At 38.4% G+C, this 16534-nt stretch overlaps 1 protein-coding gene across 1 annotated transcript; it reads left to right on the plus strand.

Moving 5' to 3' along the window:
* Positions 1–373: 373 nt before the first annotated feature.
* Positions 374–16191, plus strand: LOC131770534 (dynamin-binding protein). Its single transcript, XM_059086251.2, has 23 exons — positions 374–437; positions 501–576; positions 2094–4132; positions 4737–4833; positions 4994–5076; positions 5424–5465; positions 5966–6068; positions 6378–6457; positions 6984–7122; positions 7606–7769; positions 8074–8197; positions 8417–8508; positions 8820–8875; positions 9134–9227; positions 9547–9652; positions 9768–9898; positions 10216–10320; positions 10661–10792; positions 11349–11510; positions 11714–11896; positions 12529–12708; positions 13402–13569; positions 14348–16191. The coding sequence occupies exons 3-23, from the start codon at positions 2117–2119 to the stop codon at positions 14888–14890; spliced, it is 4800 nt and encodes a 1599-aa protein (XP_058942234.2). The 5' UTR covers positions 374–437; positions 501–576; positions 2094–2116; the 3' UTR covers positions 14891–16191.
* Positions 16192–16534: the final 343 nt, after the last annotated feature.

Here is a 16534-nt window from a genome sequence, read left to right on the forward strand (position 1 = left end):
CAGAGTAAACAGATCCAAACCAGTGGAAACACATCCCCAGCGACGACCTGCAAAGAAGAATTCACCTGAATTCACAATGATCTAGACCACGGAGGCTACCCGTGTCCCAGTGACATGCTTTTGGAAACCGCGAGGTTTATTTCAAGATACAAAGAATCCTCGAAGAAGGGTGGAATTTGTACAGAAAAGAGTCATTTAAATTTCAGACTAGAATTACAGACGATCTAAATAATCAGAAATCAGCATACATTCGTAAGTCTTTCCTCTGGATCTTCCTCTAACTGCTAGAAATGTGGCGAGTGAGAGGTACAACACATCGGCAGGGGGGAGACTGGGCAGAATTGGCATTGCGAGAAACCTGGGTACGAGACATTTGTAAACTGACAAGAAATTAGAGGTTTTTGTAAGTGCCAAAACATGACACTGGAGAGCCGAAGGTATGCATTTAAAATGAAACTTTGGTATCTTTGGCTAATTTTAACCGTATTCTGGCCTCATAGAATTCTTAGGTATGGCTCTGCACAAGCTTCTACTCATACAGTGACGGAGAAGTCTTCTCTTTAGCAGATTTACAAGGTACGACGGACGTGAAAAATGGATTACTCGAACTAATTGGGTTTCGTTAGATTGGGCTCCTCATGGCGTATTCGTTTCAAAAAGGGTGAAATACGCTATCTGGTCTTTGCTGATATGGACAGTTTACTCTTTTTACAAGTTGAACTTAGAAATTTCTAACAATTTCGTCTGTTACATGTGTTCTCGCACCGACAAGGGCATAGGTTCACCTGGCCAATAGAAGATTAAAATCAATGGATGATCTATTCGGTAAAAGTTATGAGCGGCAATTTTTTTTACAGTAGTGTCTAATACCCAGTAGTTTGAGGTGAACTCTTGCTTTCGACTTAAGTGAAATTGAATGATCTACGTGTTTGCCATAGCCAAGAAATAATTAAAATTCATTCCTACCTCAAGAGTTCTTCGATACCGAAATTTTTGGGTTCACGTAGTTGAACAGGAGATCGGTATTCGTTTGACTAAGCGTTTGAGATGTATAATTGACAGAAGAGGAATTATGGTAGGAGTGCTTTTTTAGGGTTAGCGAAATCAAAACAATTTTTTGGTACTGTGAATGTTATACAGTTTTCTTCAAATTGATGCATTATACATGTATTAGCTAGCCATTGAGTAGGTGTTTTTAATAACAATATCGTCATGCGATATTGATCTAGTGGTTTGTTAAGATATACTTATGTCATATACATGATTTACACATACTTTGGTTTTATTGAAGTGAGATTTGCAATTTTCAAATTCCAAGTTGTTGGTGGATGTATCACACACTTAACAGGTGTTCAAATTAAACAAATGATAATTAATTTGCAAATTACGTGATGATGCTACAATAAATAGTGTTGTGATTAGAGCCAAATAGATGAAAGCTGAAATATTTTCTAGGTCTGCTTGAGCTCACAGCTTCATCATTCAGGGCACTAGGGATTCTGGAATGGAGCAACAACAGAAAAAATGGAAATTATACTGAAGAGGCAAATTATGAGGCATACAACAAACTGGCTATGCAGCAAATTAAGCTATTTTTCCCTTAAACATGGAGGATCATGTTTGACTTGGTTTCAGAAGGAAAAGTCTATTAAATACTGTTTAACAGAAAATTTGAGTTTAAAGAGAAAATGTAAAATCAACAGTACAAGTGAATCATTCAAGTTAAATTTTGTCCTAAAATGAATTCCATATCTACACATGCATGGGCATGCATAGATATGGAATTTCTATTCTTCAATTCAACAGCTCACATGTGAGAACAGTGAGCAAGTAAGATGTCGGGTTGAACACCATTTGAGAATAATATTTAGCCTTGGAAGATGTTAAGTTATAGAATTCTTTTTTTCATCATTCATATTATTTAATTTTGGGAATTAAAGGATTTTTTCATTATCAATCTTCTGTATTGTCACACTAATAAAAGCTATTCTCCTTTTTGTTTGTAACAATACATGTTTATCTTAGGGTTATATTTTCCATAAGTTGACATGATTGATCATAAAATCCTATTTATGTCTGTGCTTTCTTCACAGAACGTGGTTATGTGTCCCTATCCATGGAAGGCACTTTTGCAAGGGCTTTATACTCTTTCCAGGCAGAAAGCCCTGGTGAACTCTCTGTTCCTCAGGGAGGTATCATAAGAATTACACAATACATTAATAAGCACTGGTTGGAAGCCAGTTATGACGGAGAAATTGGCTGGTTTCCTGTTACTTATGCAGAAAGATTAGAAAATGAGTCACACCAAGAGAGAGCTGTACCATCAAGTGCTGGAGCACAACACCAACATGCATCATCAAGGGAGCATAATGGCAATAAATTCAATGATATTTTAGCAAAGCTAGGAAATCCTGATGGTTCTATAGTGGAGACTGCTTTTGCATTTTGTGCTCGTAATGACAGTGAGCTTACCTTTCCAAGTGGTGCTCTGATAGAGGTCACAAAAGATGTTGATGAAGACTGGATGGAAGGCTCATTTAATGGAAGGATTGGGCTCTTCCCCAAGAGTTACATTAAATCCTCTGAGAGGCCATGTGCCCATGCTGTGTACCCATTTGTTGGGGAAAGTGAAGGGGAATTGACATTTCGTGAAGGTGACCGTATCTTTCTTCATAAACGTTTGAATTCACAGTGGATGGAAGGAGAAATCAATGGAAATGTGGGACTTTTTCCTTCAAGCTTTGTGGCTGTTGAGGTTGACTTACCACCAGAGGAAAATAGGTTTGAAAATGAATTCTTTTCTTTTGTGGACTCATCTTCTAAACCCAGAGACCACAGCAATGCAATCATTTCTAATGTTAAATGGAAGCCAGGAATGAAAGGAAAGGCAATGTTTCATTTTACTGCATTGTATTCAGGAGATCTTGAGTTGAATAAGGGAGATGTTGTGACCGTTCTTAACACTGACGATGATAACTGGATAGAGGGCCAGCTGGATAGTGGAATTTGTGGTTCATGCCCTGCTGCATATCTAGAACCTGTTTATGACATAAACACGGAGTTTTCAGATAGGAAGCCTCCAAGGAGGACACAAAGACTCACATTTGATGACAGTTTTTCCACTATATTTGACAACAAAGTGTCTGATTCAGGTTATTTGAGTGCATTGCACAAGGGTCAGAAAGGTAATAGTGTTGTTGAATCCTCCCCAAGGAAGGAAAGGAATTCTTACAATTCTCTTTTGGACTCATCTTTCACTTTGGATCCAACTCCTGCACTTCTACCTTCTAACTTACCTACTTCGAGATATACTTCTGAAACTGTACAATTAAATAAACCTGTTTTAAAACCAAGGCCAGCAATCGGAACTAAGCCAAACCACAGTTATTCAGTGAAATACTTAGGAGGTGAGACCCGACAAGAACCCACTACAACCAGAAGTCACCAAACAGTGGTTAGTTCTGTCATTACTTTGCCATCACATGGAAGAGTTTCAATGTCAAATGCAAAAGAGAGGACTGAATATTTTTCCTCAGAGACTGCAAATTTGCAAAATCGTTCTCAGTTTCATCTTTCAAGTTATCAGAATTCTTCTGGAACTTGGCCTGGTAAACGAATTGGTAAGAGTGGACATATGTCAATTGAAAATACAAGTGGGAGTTTTGATGATGAATTTGATTTGCTGTCAGGAAACTGCACTTCTCTTCCTTCACCACTTTTACCCTTACCTCAAAGAGGATTGGAGGATGAAAACAGTGAATCAAGTGCGTCAGAGGATTCTCCAATCACACCCAGACGACCAGCACCCCCTCCACCTATAAGAAACAGCAGTCATGGAATTCACATGCGTAGCAGCACACTACCTGCTAACAGTTTGAAGGGACTTGCACAAGGTCACTTAAATGGGGAGGGTTCAATGTTAAAAGGAAAGGATCAGCAACAATTGGATTTAAAATACATCAAACAGAATGGAAGGCCACATAATATTTCTTTATTGGAAAGTGCAAGTCACAGTGGTTTGAACCTTAGAGAATCTTCCCAGTCAAGGTTGGAAGATAAACCTAAACCCCTGGCTAGGCCACATTCTGTGTATTGGAAAGACATGGTGGACAGTGGTCATGTAAAAGAGAAGGTAATTAAAGTGTATCATTATACTTGTTATACATACATGTTTTAAATTTGTTCAGTTACTAAGCTAGATATTTCAGCTTGAGTTTGGTAGAACTGTAAGAGATAGCAGACTCTCAACAGTGTTGTTCATCTATTTGGGCTGATTATTTCATATACTGTACAAAGTCACAAGTCTCCTCCTTTGACAAGTATGAAACACCCACATCTGCATTCGCTATTGGGTAATTCTTGCACAGGAATTAAGCAGCCCACTCTGCCAGAACTAATGCAAGATTACTCTGCATTACCTAGTGGTATTGTTTTTCCCTCTGTGGTATGCTACTGTCTGGTAGCTACTCCCACAACATTTTCTCAGGATTTATTGACAATATGCCAGTACCCATCTATACTCCTAATTAGCAAGAAGCATAATGACTGTTATGTGAGAGCCAGGTGTTTTTGCCCAAACTAACAACAAATTGACCCCAGTAAGAGCTTGAACTCTGACCTCTGATTTGCTGAATAGGCTGCAAAATAACGGGCCTTAACGTGTAGGCCCATTTTTTTCTCTTTGTTTCCAAAAGAGGAAAAAAAAATGAACAATCAGTGAATCATATTATTTTCAGAGTCAGCAGAAGTCGAGGCATTCAAACAGTCTAGAGCAGTCAAAGCAGAAGAAATTCAGTAGTGTTGCACAAAGTGATCAACAGTCTTTGAACAAAGGTAAGAAGTATATTAAATTATTTTCAGATAGCTGTGCAGATTTGTTTGTAGAGCTGGTCAAAAAGTATCACAGGGAATATATTTTAACTAGTGTTCTTATGTCAGCTGATAGGTTGCAATGTATAATAACGTAGTACATTGCAATGGTGCATTATTTTAGGTGGCAGTCCAACAGATGAAATGGATGTTCCAGGCCTAACAACACTGCAGGAAAGAATTGCAGAGGCAGAAGAGAATCTGAAGGTGAAATAGAGACATTAAAATGATTCAAATTGAGTTATCTAAAAAGGCACTGATAAAGCTTATTAATTGGATAAACTGACAGCAACAACAACATTAGACTTCTGTTTGCAATGGCAGGTTTAGAAATTTCTCATGTAAGGAAGAAACCATAGATTTGAAGAGTACATAATGACTATAAGTGCTCATTCAGGTGTTACAGCTATGGTTTAGTTGTTGTTTTTGGAAACATGTCAAATGAGCTCTAAACTAATGTAAATTCAGTTGGTCACATAAGCACTTGTTAAATTTAATTCCTTTGGTGAATTAAATCCTTTTGTTGAATTTAATCGTTTTTTGTTTGTCAACAGAAAGAAATGAAAGTTTACTCTGGTTTTAAAACCATTTCTCAGGTACAGATCCTTTCTTTTTGCATGCTTTGATTTTGATAACCTGTTCCAAACATTCAGTTAATTACATGAAGCACTGCTAAGAGTCACAGATTAGCACAGACTTTGAAGAAAAGCAAGTGTTTTCTTTTTCCAACAGTTCTTGTCCCACCCATAGTAAATTAACTTGATTCCTGAAACAGTCCTTGGTTTTGTGAGGACACTAAATGTCTACTTTATTTAAGTACGACATAATCATTGGCAATGCCTAAGTCTTAAAGCAAGCATGTAAGTACCATGTGTCATGGGTTTCAATCTTTTTAAGCTCATGATCTAGTTTCAGAGATATTCTTTCCTGACTGGACAGGAACCTTATGAGGTGACATTTGCAATTATGGCCTGTAAAACTCTACCTGGTTTAGTTTGTTGGCCAGTGAGCCTGTATTAATGATATATTAAGCCCTGTATTGTATGGATACCTGTATGAACATGTGTAATGTTACATTTTTGCATTGTGTCTGTAGCTTGTCATGACTGACCCTGTAAAGCAGAGGGAAATGGAGGCAAAGATTTCACAGAGCCAACAAAAGATAACAGAATGGGAAGAAGAATTAAAAAATCTCAAAGGTTTGAACATTTTTTTGAAATAGCCTTTTTAGATTTTATAGAATACAGCAAGAAGACTAATTTTTCTGAATTTTGTGTATTTTTCGTACTTGGTAAGCACAAGTGTCACCTTTATGGGAATATGGGGAGTGTAAGAATAAAAAGATGAGATGATTAAATGGCACGATTTTGAGAACTGTGAAATTGAATTAGTCAACAAGATTCACATTATATGCATCTTTGAAAGACGTATATGAAAATTAATGTCAAGTAACTGTTAGCTCGTGTACCAGTTTACAAGGTCTTCATTCGTGTGATGCTCTCTTTCAGATGAGCAAGTGTTTTTGATAGAGTCACACCGGAAGAAAATGCTGAAGGTTAAAATAGGAGACTTGGAAGCAGACCTAGATGTGCGTAGTATTTTGGAATTGTAATCCAGTAACATCAGGCTTTTGCCCTTTATATGAAAAGCTGGATCGGTGTTTCAATTTTTGGTTCTCTATGCACAGACTGTCTTTACAAAAAGATGTTCCATCTTTCATCTGTCTACATTCGATGACCAAGCTCAAACTTGCGATTTTTTTATTTCTTTACTCTCAACGGGACACTCTGGTGTACACTTTATTGATCATAGCTGTATGAAGCAGGCTTGTCACATACAAACTTGCATGTAGTAACTGAGTGAGATTAATATTATTGAAAAAAGACTGTTGTGTTGCGTCTCTGGGAAAGTGAAAGAGTTGGTTTTATATCAGTTGTGCGTTGATAGCAGTGAGTCAACTAGACTACTGTGAGTAGTCCCTGCTTTTCGACCGTCGCTCATATTAAAAAAAAAAATCAGCGAATAAAATTGACGTCAGCGCGCGGTGACAAATTATCAACGCCTTTCTTTTTACTTTGCAATTTTTTTTATATTTTATATTCTGAAATTTTCAGAAACAAGTCAGGAGTCAGAGAAGTCTTGAAATGTTACTTGGTGTGGTAGAGGAGAACAGAAAGAAGGAGGTTATGGAAAATCTTGAAGTTTGTGCTGAGCTTGTGGATAAGATTAGAACAAAAATCACTGAATTAGAAGGTATTGTTTGGGTTAATTCTTCATACCATAAAACTAGCGAAGCTGAGCGAGGCTTTCATTTGGATTACTGCTGTAACGTTCCCAATTTCTGCTGATTCACAATGACCTTAAGAAAAAGTGCGTAATTTAGTAAGTTAGATGCAACTTTCCTCAGCAATCTGAATACAATGCCAAGCAAACAGGTCGATTTGTGATGGAAAAAAACTCGCATTATGCTAGAATGCATGCAATAGAAATTCGTTGCATATTCCTTTTTGGCATTACAGATGAAAACTGGAAAAATCTTGGAGAACTTTTACTCTGGCTGACTTTAAATGAATTTTAGAAGTCTCTGTTGGGTCAGTGACGAAAACTTTGAGAGAATTACTGGGAACGATGCTAATTCGAGAAAACTATTTGGTACTTGACTCAAATACTTATTCAAAGAAACAAAGTGGCGTTTTTTGAAAGGAGGAAATAATGAAGTTTGTTGTTCCTCGACAGCTTCCCTGCACAGTCTAACAGAAAAGCCAGCTGCATCAAGCCAAAAGCATATGGCAGAACAGAGACAACGAGTTGTAACTGAACTTATCAATACAGAGAAGGATTACTGCAATGATCTTGAGCTTTGTGTAACTTATTTTCTTCGTGAGCTACAAATTTCTCAGGTTAGTTTCGGGTGCACATACAAGTGAGATGTCGTACTCCTCAAAGAAAGCTTGCGAGCATGGCCTCATTTATAAGCGCAGCAAGGCGTGCGTTTCTCCGCCCGCGGGATGATTTGAGACGAGTCGGGGAGTGGGGAGAGGTTTACCGGCGATCATTATCTGCGTTAGACCCCTAGACCTCTCGCAGACTTGCGTCGCTCCAGGCCTCATACTTTCTCACCCGATCATCCGAAAGTAGCGAAGGAAAAAGGTTTCTAGTAAATTTCGAATTAATTTGGTATGCTGTGATTTTTTTTTCCCTCAGGTGAAGGACCTCGACTGTGAAGGATTGTTTGGTAATATCGAGAGTGTCCTGAAAACCTCACAGAAACTTCTAACCAGCTTAGAAAATGCTGTCGATGATACGAAAGGAAATGATCAAGAACTTGGTAACGTGCTTATTGCGTGCTTGTGGATGCTAAATTTTGCTATGGTTTAGCCTGTTACATGTGTTCACTTAGTAAACCACAGCGAAATCGCAAACGGCGCCATGGTATCGGTGGAACGAGGGAGGTCTGGGTTTGGGCGTTTATTTATCCATTGAAGGAACTAGAGTCGCTTTAAATGTGACGATCAGGTAGCTAAGAGTTACTTCTCCATCTCTACAGGAAAGTGCTTTGTGGACATAGCTGATGAAATGAAGGAAGTTTACGCTGTTTATTGTAGAAATCACGATGATGCTATCTCGCTCATGGAAAAGGTAAAACTGTACATCAACTGTACATCCTCTCCACATAAAGCAGGTTTTCACCTGCAAAGGACTTTTAGTCTTAGTTGTAAGAGCGCTTTCTACCTAGTGAAAATGCAAAATCAAGGACAAAAGCCGAGCCACAAACTTAAGAGAATCTAGGTCAGACGAATTAGAACAGGTTTAATTTCTTCCGAGTCCTTGTATGATTGATGTATATAATTCAGTGAAAACTAGACAGCATACTGTGGGAGTCCTTGGCGTAAAGCATGATAGCTTATTATTATATGAGAGACTGATACTGTTTATAATTGCATTTGCAGTATGAAGAAATACCAGATATACAAGATGCCTTTACAAAGTGTCTGGACAAAATTAGGTAATTAAAAGGGTATTTGAAGAACACAAAAACCGTTGGTTACCAACTCTTACTTAGTGGCTGATTTGTGTCGGCAGCGAATTAAGCGCAGGCCCGACAACTGAGCTCAGTTGATAAATAATGCTTCTTGATGATGGCGACAAGGACATCTCAACCAGCGTTGGTTTAATTGCACTTTAAAATGATCATAGAACGTTTTACTTCATGTCGGCTGCGTTGTTATCCTCGTCAAATCTTTTGTATTCTCGTTGTTGTTAGGGAACACACAAGGTGTTGGGACTTGCCATCGTTTCTTATCAAGCCGGTCCAACGAGTTCTCAAGTATCCGCTCTTATTGAATGAACTGCTCAAGGTACTGTAACCGCCCTTCTCTAAACTGCTGAATTTCAAGCTCTCCAGCACTAGATATTGTTAAGAATGCAAAGTGGAATCCAAAGATCTGCAGAGGGGACATTTTGCGAACTTTCAGAGGGTATATGCGCCTGGTGTGTGTGTAATGAGTCCCCGTCCCCTCCCCAGTTGCAAATTCCTTGCCACCTACAATAATTTACTGTATCTAAAGAAGTACTGCACTAAAGTGAGGTTATGAAGGAACAATGGGTATGATGTTTCTTCAATGTAGTGCAACTGCGCTGCCGAATTCTGTTATATTTATTTCTTTTTTCTAACAGTACACGGCTGAAATCCACCGAGATAAGTACAACTTGATAAAGGCTATATCAGTCATGGCTGATGTGGCAAACGCCATCAATGAATTTAAAAGGAGAAAAGATCTTGGTAAGTTTGCGCAGTGCAACTTTTTTTTTCATTTGTTTGAATTTCTGGTTGTGAAAGTCTTCATTTTGGTCCAGTAGCAAAAACACTTAAGGTTTTTCTTTCCATTTTTGAATAGTTGTCAAGTACAAGAAAGTAGAAGACAGTGGTTTAACAAACATGATACAAAAACTAAATTGGCATTCAGTTGTGAAGAAAGGATCCAGATTTAATCAGAGGCTGACACAGCTCACAGGACTCGTGTCACAGGTATTTGATAAAAGAGATAATCTGATTGGTCGATGATAGGCTGGTTGATGATTTATGAAGGTTTTCAGGCAAAATTTTTGTAACGTTTTTCTCTGTATAGTGGATATTTTTATTGTTGCCGCAAAACAAACCTCACCCAAACAACAACTAGACAAATTATACCTACACGGTCTGGGTTTTTGTAAATTACCTTTTTGAACTGCCTCAAACCGACCTCTTTTTTTCATTCAATCGCATCGGTTGGTCTCAATACACACCTTTTTTATCCATATAGACTGACTTTTGCTTATCTTCTTTTTTTATTGTTTCCTTTGAAGACTGTCGACGAAAAGTTCATTGAAGAAGAGAAAAGATTCCGCACAATAGAGAAAACAGTAAAAACGATGTTGAAGAACATTTCTGCTTATCTGGAGGACTTTAAGGTCATCTAATGCTACAAGCTGTTATTATAGAGGTTAAAAACTTTCAGCTTTGAGAAGAGCGGTTGTTTGGTTAGGGAAGGTCATTCGGAACCAATGCTTAGCGGATTTGATATCTTTATAACTTTAAAACTCAAAGATACAATATAAATCTTAGGAAAGCCGACGCTCAAAGAGGCTAAGTGCAGTGCACGCTCTTTTTTCCTGCCAAACTGGTGTCACGGCCCAAATTTCCCGCCAAAATTTCCGCTGTCGTTTGTTTCTACCTACAGTTTGCGTTGACTGATGTAAACAATTTTCAGCAAGGTTGAACCTCACATTGAAATGCTTCATCCATGTTTAGGAAGCTATGGAATGCCACAAGTGGTCAGGGCAGAATGTCAGCGACTTTTATCAAGAAGCTTCAACGTGCTCTGAAGTTTCCACTTTTCAGAGAATACAAATGAAGATTGGTGAAACTGTTCTAACCAGATTCGTAAGTGTATTTTTGTTGGTTCGGATTCGCGATCGAGATCATGGGACAAAGTTTAACCGTTTGTTCCGAAATAGTTATATTATTAGCTGGTAAACAAAAATTAAAATGACAGTCCTCCTCTGCCATGAAACTTGATAAAACAAAATTACATTGCCCCTCAAGAGGAAGTTGCACGATTAGCACACTTGTCGAAATGGTCTTTTTCAATCACATATATTCTGCTTTTGGAAATTTATCAACCTTTCTTAATCGGTAAAACTCATGCTTAAGAAATTTTACCTCGAAATTCTTGTTCGCATAAATAAGACATGCGGACTGACCTTTTTTAGCGCAATGAGTATTTATTGACTGTCTGAATTTTAGAACGAGGATTTGAAGGCGTTTGTTTCATATCTTTTCGAGGACGTTTGCAACAGCCGTACCAGGAAAGATGTCTCGCTAACACTTGGACTGTATTTGTTTATAAAATTCCTTATTTTTAAGGACGTTTGCGGTAACTTTATCATGAAAGAAGTCTTTCAAACGTTTGGTCTTTATGAAATTTATCCCTCGACAGATGGACAGTGTTCAAACGCAGGTTTTATCCCCGCTCAACTCCTTACTCAACTTGTTTCAAGGCCCCCAGCGTTTAATCCAAAAACGAAACGATAAATGCTTGGACTACGACCACAGGTCAAACAAGATTGACAAGATTAAAGACCGAGAAAAGTTGAAAGCGGTGAGTTGTAAAATAAGGTGAAAGCAGGTGGGAAAAAATGGTAGACTAGCCGGCGGTTTTGGCCGCGGGATACCGGCTCCTTTTGAGAAGGGAATAATTCTCTAAGAACAATTATGACTCAGAATCTTTGGATCAGGATGGCTAAGTTTTATGTTTCAGTAAAGGATGCTGTGTGATTTCCGCCGGACTGAAATCTTTTCCAGGCTAAAGAAGAGCTGGAACTTGCGAAGAAAAACTACGAGGCTTTGAACACTCAACTGCTGGAAGAGATCCCTGGGTTTACTGAGAAGTGTATAGCTTTAGTTCTTGACTGTCTGGAAAACTTTGCTATAGCACAAAAGAAACTGTACAATGAAGTTCACGAAGACTACGACCAACTTTTAGAGGTACTGTGATTTCCACGTGCATGCAAACATCGTAAATGAGCCAGGCGAAGATTTTGCAGCCGTATATGGCAGTTTTTTGCGGCCTACTCTGGGTGTTTCTCAGAAGTAGTTTAGAGAATTTGATCAGGGTCGAAGGGTCTATTCCACCCAAAAACCATTTCCCTTAACCCTTTGACTCCTGAGAGTGACTAACATCCAATTTCTCCTAACAACATCACCCCTTAATCACACATCACACAAGAATAAAGGAAATGATCACCAACTAAAGAAGGTCTTGATTGTTTAACAAATTCTCTTTGTCAGCACTTTAAGAAATGTATAGAGAACAGTTTGGAGAATATGTACACTGATGTCAGTTTGTAGACGGTTAAAAAATTCGTGATTTAGTGTTGACTGTGTTGTCTTCCAAAAAATATCGTTTATGACGGAAACACATGGAATAGAAACGCGTTTGATAAGCAGAAAAAAATGTACATCTGTGGCCGGAGGTTACAAAACTTAATTCAAAGTCAGCTTTCATTTTTGATGGCGAATTAAGCAACGTTGGTCGATTCTAAGACAGTTTCAAAGTGTTAAGTTAACTGTGAACGTTTAGGTCTGACATTTTGTTGATGAACGTTTTGCTTTTACAGCTTCCAGTTGTGCAGGAAATCGACGAAGACATTATCGAGCATCACAGCAAGAGATCGATGCAAGTTATGGAACAGTTCTCAGAGCTCAGCTTTATACCTTGTAGTTTTGTGGCAAAAGACAGTTCTCGGAAGAAGAGGAGATCTGTGATAAAAAGCCCAAATTTACTATCCAACCATCTTGTAAGTTTGTTGTGTAAAACCCATCGTGTAGCTTTGAGCCTTGTCGTCACACCATTCCACGCATTTTAAGGGATCGGTCATTGTATTACTGCCTGACGAGGGGGAGACGGGGGGAAAGTTTGGAGGATTTTAGTTGTGTCACGATAAAGTTTACCTGATCCCCAACCATTAGGTTCTGTAATGTTTTCATTACCTCCCCCACCCTTCACCCCTCATTGGAAGTTGACTGGCTGACAATTTTCAATAGTCCCCACTTTATACTCTGTTGGCGACGACTGATTCCCCTCTGTCTCCCCTGAAAACTTGGTAATCCTCTAAAATCCTCCAAGCCCCCTTTCTCCTCCCCCACCACCCCGGATATGATTGATGACTGCTCCCTAAGTGCTGATAAACTGATCTCGATTTGTGTGTAGTTCCGACGGAGATTTTTAAAGGTTCTCTCATGTACGACTGTGTTACTTGTATATGTACAGCGTAACCTCAAAACCAGTAGGTTTGATATTTTTATCTTGATTTTGATTTGTGTGAATGTTTCATTTTTATACTGTTCAGATTTATATTCTCTTGTTCAATAATTCTTTTGAAATTGAAATGTTATTATTCCACTACCAGAGAATTTGAAGGTCACAATGAACGCTGGTTGTCGAAATTACTAAGCGTTTTAACTTATTTCTTTGTATTCTATCTATCTAGGATACGGTAGAAGATGACAACGGAAACAAGACCAGTTTATTAGATTCCACGCCCAACGAAGAGGGTGAAGAGGGTGGGGTGGCCAAGAGAGAGGATCCAACATCCCCTTCTCCCAGGATTCATCAACCACGACCAGCACCTCGAAAACGTAGTAGCATAACACAACCTGTAAGTCACTAAATGAGCACATTTTAGTTGTTGAATAAACCGACTACTTCGTTGAATTGGAAAATAACAGTTAAGTGCGTTGCCGTAGTTTGTTTGACGGTTTCGTTATATCTTTAGGTATCTGGAGGTTTCGCCCCATTGCAAGTTCGACTCCTATTACTTTTTGCAAGTTTGCTCACAAAATCATTCAAATCGTTTCTCTACAGAAAAAGGTATTCTTTTGAAATCAGGGAACTTATTCTGTTAAAATCAAAAGAAAATGAGTTGAAAGAACTGGGGGCGAACTCACTTTACTTCAGGGGCGAACTCACTTTACTTCAGGGGCGAACTCACAAGGGTGGTAGGGGGAAACTTGCAGTGTGGCGAAACCTCCATTGATCATTTATTCATCAGGAGATAAGTTGGGCTGTTTACGCTGTTGAAAGCTACATGAATTTTTGTGATCAGCTGTTTGATTGTTCATTATCATCGATCATCTTTACATGCAGCATTTGAATCTTTCATTGACTCTCAGTGGAGTGAATTTGCAGGCGTGACAACCATATAGTACGTAGTTTACCTCGTATTTTTTAGGTGTCAAAATAATAGCGAAAGCTGTGATGATCTAAATGGCTATTTAAAATGTTTTTATTTTTTTATAATTTATTTGAAAGACGCACAAATTCGAAGAAACCTAGCGCCTCGTGTACGTGAAATTGATTACGAGACTCACTTTAGAGACGGGCGTAAATACTGAGCCAGAGCGAAAGAATGGAAATCTTTTTTCTCCTATTCCTAGGGGCCCAACGAAAATGAAAGCTCGCTTTTTGAAGGAAAACTTCCCGTAGATAGCAAGCTCTACGTTGTCGAATACAACTTCGTAGCCCAAAGTGCAGGGGAGTTGTCGGTATCCGAGGGAGATATCGTGTCCGTCCTTCGACACACGGACAGCAGTGGTAACCCAGAATGGTGGCTGATCCGCTCAAATGCAGGTTCTACGGGTTTTGTACCGGAGAGCTATTTATCTCCGGTGGATGACGGTGTCACCGGAGGGGATGGTCAAGACGATGCTGAGGATGATGAAAGTTCTTCCCCTAGCAATTTGACGACAGAGAAGAAGGATCAAGATACAAGCACAGTGGAAACTTCGGCTCCATTATATTACTGTGCTGATTTCGCATTTGAGGCCAGCAGTACAGCAGAGCTTAGTGTAAACGAAGGGCAATTAGTTGCCGTTTTACAAAAGCAAGATTTGACAGGGAATGACGAATGGTGGCTTGTTGAGGCGCAAGGACAAAAAGGATACGTTCCTTCGAGTTATTTAACACAAGTGGATCATTGAACTTGCTTATTGCAAGTTTCTGATATTTCTTCAAAAGAGCGAATCGCTGAAAAATTTTATTGAACTGAATGCTCTGATTTATTCGTGTGAACTGATTCATTTTTCGCGCGTACTAGTTCATTAGAGATCATAATTGTACAAGGGTCAGAACAGGTACCAGGTGCAGTAAAAGCTGCATCAGCTGAAGGATAAATTATGCTTCTGATTCGTTGAGAAGGAAATCGTTAGAAGTGAGAAAAATTCCTTAGAAACAATCCGTCATTAAGTAACACTGTTTGAGGCATTTACTAAATACTCAGAGTCGTGAGGCTCAAGGGCAATATTTCAAGACGGTGAATGAAGTCTTGCTAGCCAGTGACATCGGCCAAAATGAAGTAATGTGAATGCCAATGAATTGGAAGTCTACTCATATCGGGTTTTTTTTTTCAACCCAGAGAGCGAAAGTTCAAAGACTTATCTTGCAGCTACCCGTTTATATGGCATTGCTTTCCACAAGCTAGGCTACATTGTGGGCTGATAAATAAGGGGTTAATTTTGTAAATATAAATATAAATTGATCACTGTAAAGAGTCTCTAAAGCTAAAGTCTCGAGCTTTAGCCCTTAGTCAGAGCTAGTGAACTGTGGGCAGTTGACAGCCATTTGTCAGTATGCGAATTAGCTTGTTACTAGTTTGAAACAATAGCTGTTCGTTTTGCCTGACGTTCTTCAATGAACAATATTGTGGCTTTTTCTGCCGTAACGTATAGTTGTTACTCAATCTGCTAACGTTATAGGGGAGTACTACTCCAAATTATTAATTTAAAATGTGAAGTCATTTGATTTATATGCTGGAAAGTCTCATACAGATATGAAATGTTACGTTTGCACAATTACCACAGTTCTGAGCAAAGGTATGTGTATTCATTTTCCAGTGGAAGATTCCAACAGCTTTCCTTGCATGTTAAATTTTGTTGTAGATAGGCAACGCTTTTTTTTGTCCTTGGGCAAATCAAGCCATACTCGTAGATAGATTATTTTGAATTTTTTTAAGAAACGTGATGAAAGAGGTTTTTTTTTTGCTTAACAGTTTTTGAGGAAAGAAATCATGCATTGCTTGTAGATGGTCCATTATAGAAAAATTAGAATTACATATGTTCATTTAAAAAAAAATAAGAATCAATAATTTTATGCACACAGTGTTGTAAAGCCAAATATTTGCTCAAACTGTGTCAATTTTAATGAATTTATGGCATAACAATTACCAGGTGAATGCCTTTATACAGATTTTTTTTTTTTTTTAATAAAACCTATGTTCAACATTTTACAGACTGCAGGTTTGTTTGTTGCCATCATCATTTTAATTGTTCCACTATTAATAACCAACTTACTTTAGCTGGACTTTTGGGAATTTGCTTGCCCTTAAATCTACAACTCAGCTCCACACAGAATTTTGATTTTAAGGCCTGCTCTTGTTTGGGTCACATCAACCTTCTGACTTTATCACCTTGAGTGAAAGTTTGTTCATGTTTTCATACCTTTGTGTGGGTCTTAAACACAAACAGCATAAAAGGAAGTGATCCAGAAAAAAAATTGTGCCACTTTAAGACCAACTAGATTGTATCTAGTCCAATACCAGATTTGTTGAAAAGTTGGCATTCTGAGAA

The sequence above is a fragment of the Pocillopora verrucosa genome, chromosome 3 (assembly GCF_036669915.1).
Source record: "Pocillopora verrucosa isolate sample1 chromosome 3, ASM3666991v2, whole genome shotgun sequence".
In the NCBI taxonomy this organism is placed as follows: domain Eukaryota; kingdom Metazoa; phylum Cnidaria; class Anthozoa; order Scleractinia; family Pocilloporidae; genus Pocillopora; species Pocillopora verrucosa.

What these genes read in the sequence shown, in the direction of transcription:
- LOC131770534 (XM_059086251.2), top strand. Translation starts at nt 2,117, where the DNA reads ATGGAAGGCACTTTTGCAAGGGCTTTATACTCTTTCCAGGCAGAAAGC. An exon ending in GTGAGCTACAAATTTCTCAG is followed by an intron (nt 7,770 to 8,073) that starts GTTAGTTTCGGG and finishes TTTTTCCCTCAG; the next exon opens with GTGAAGGACCTCGACTGTGA. An exon ending in ATTTACTATCCAACCATCTT is followed by an intron (nt 12,709 to 13,401) that starts GTAAGTTTGTTG and finishes CTATCTATCTAG; the next exon opens with GATACGGTAGAAGATGACAA.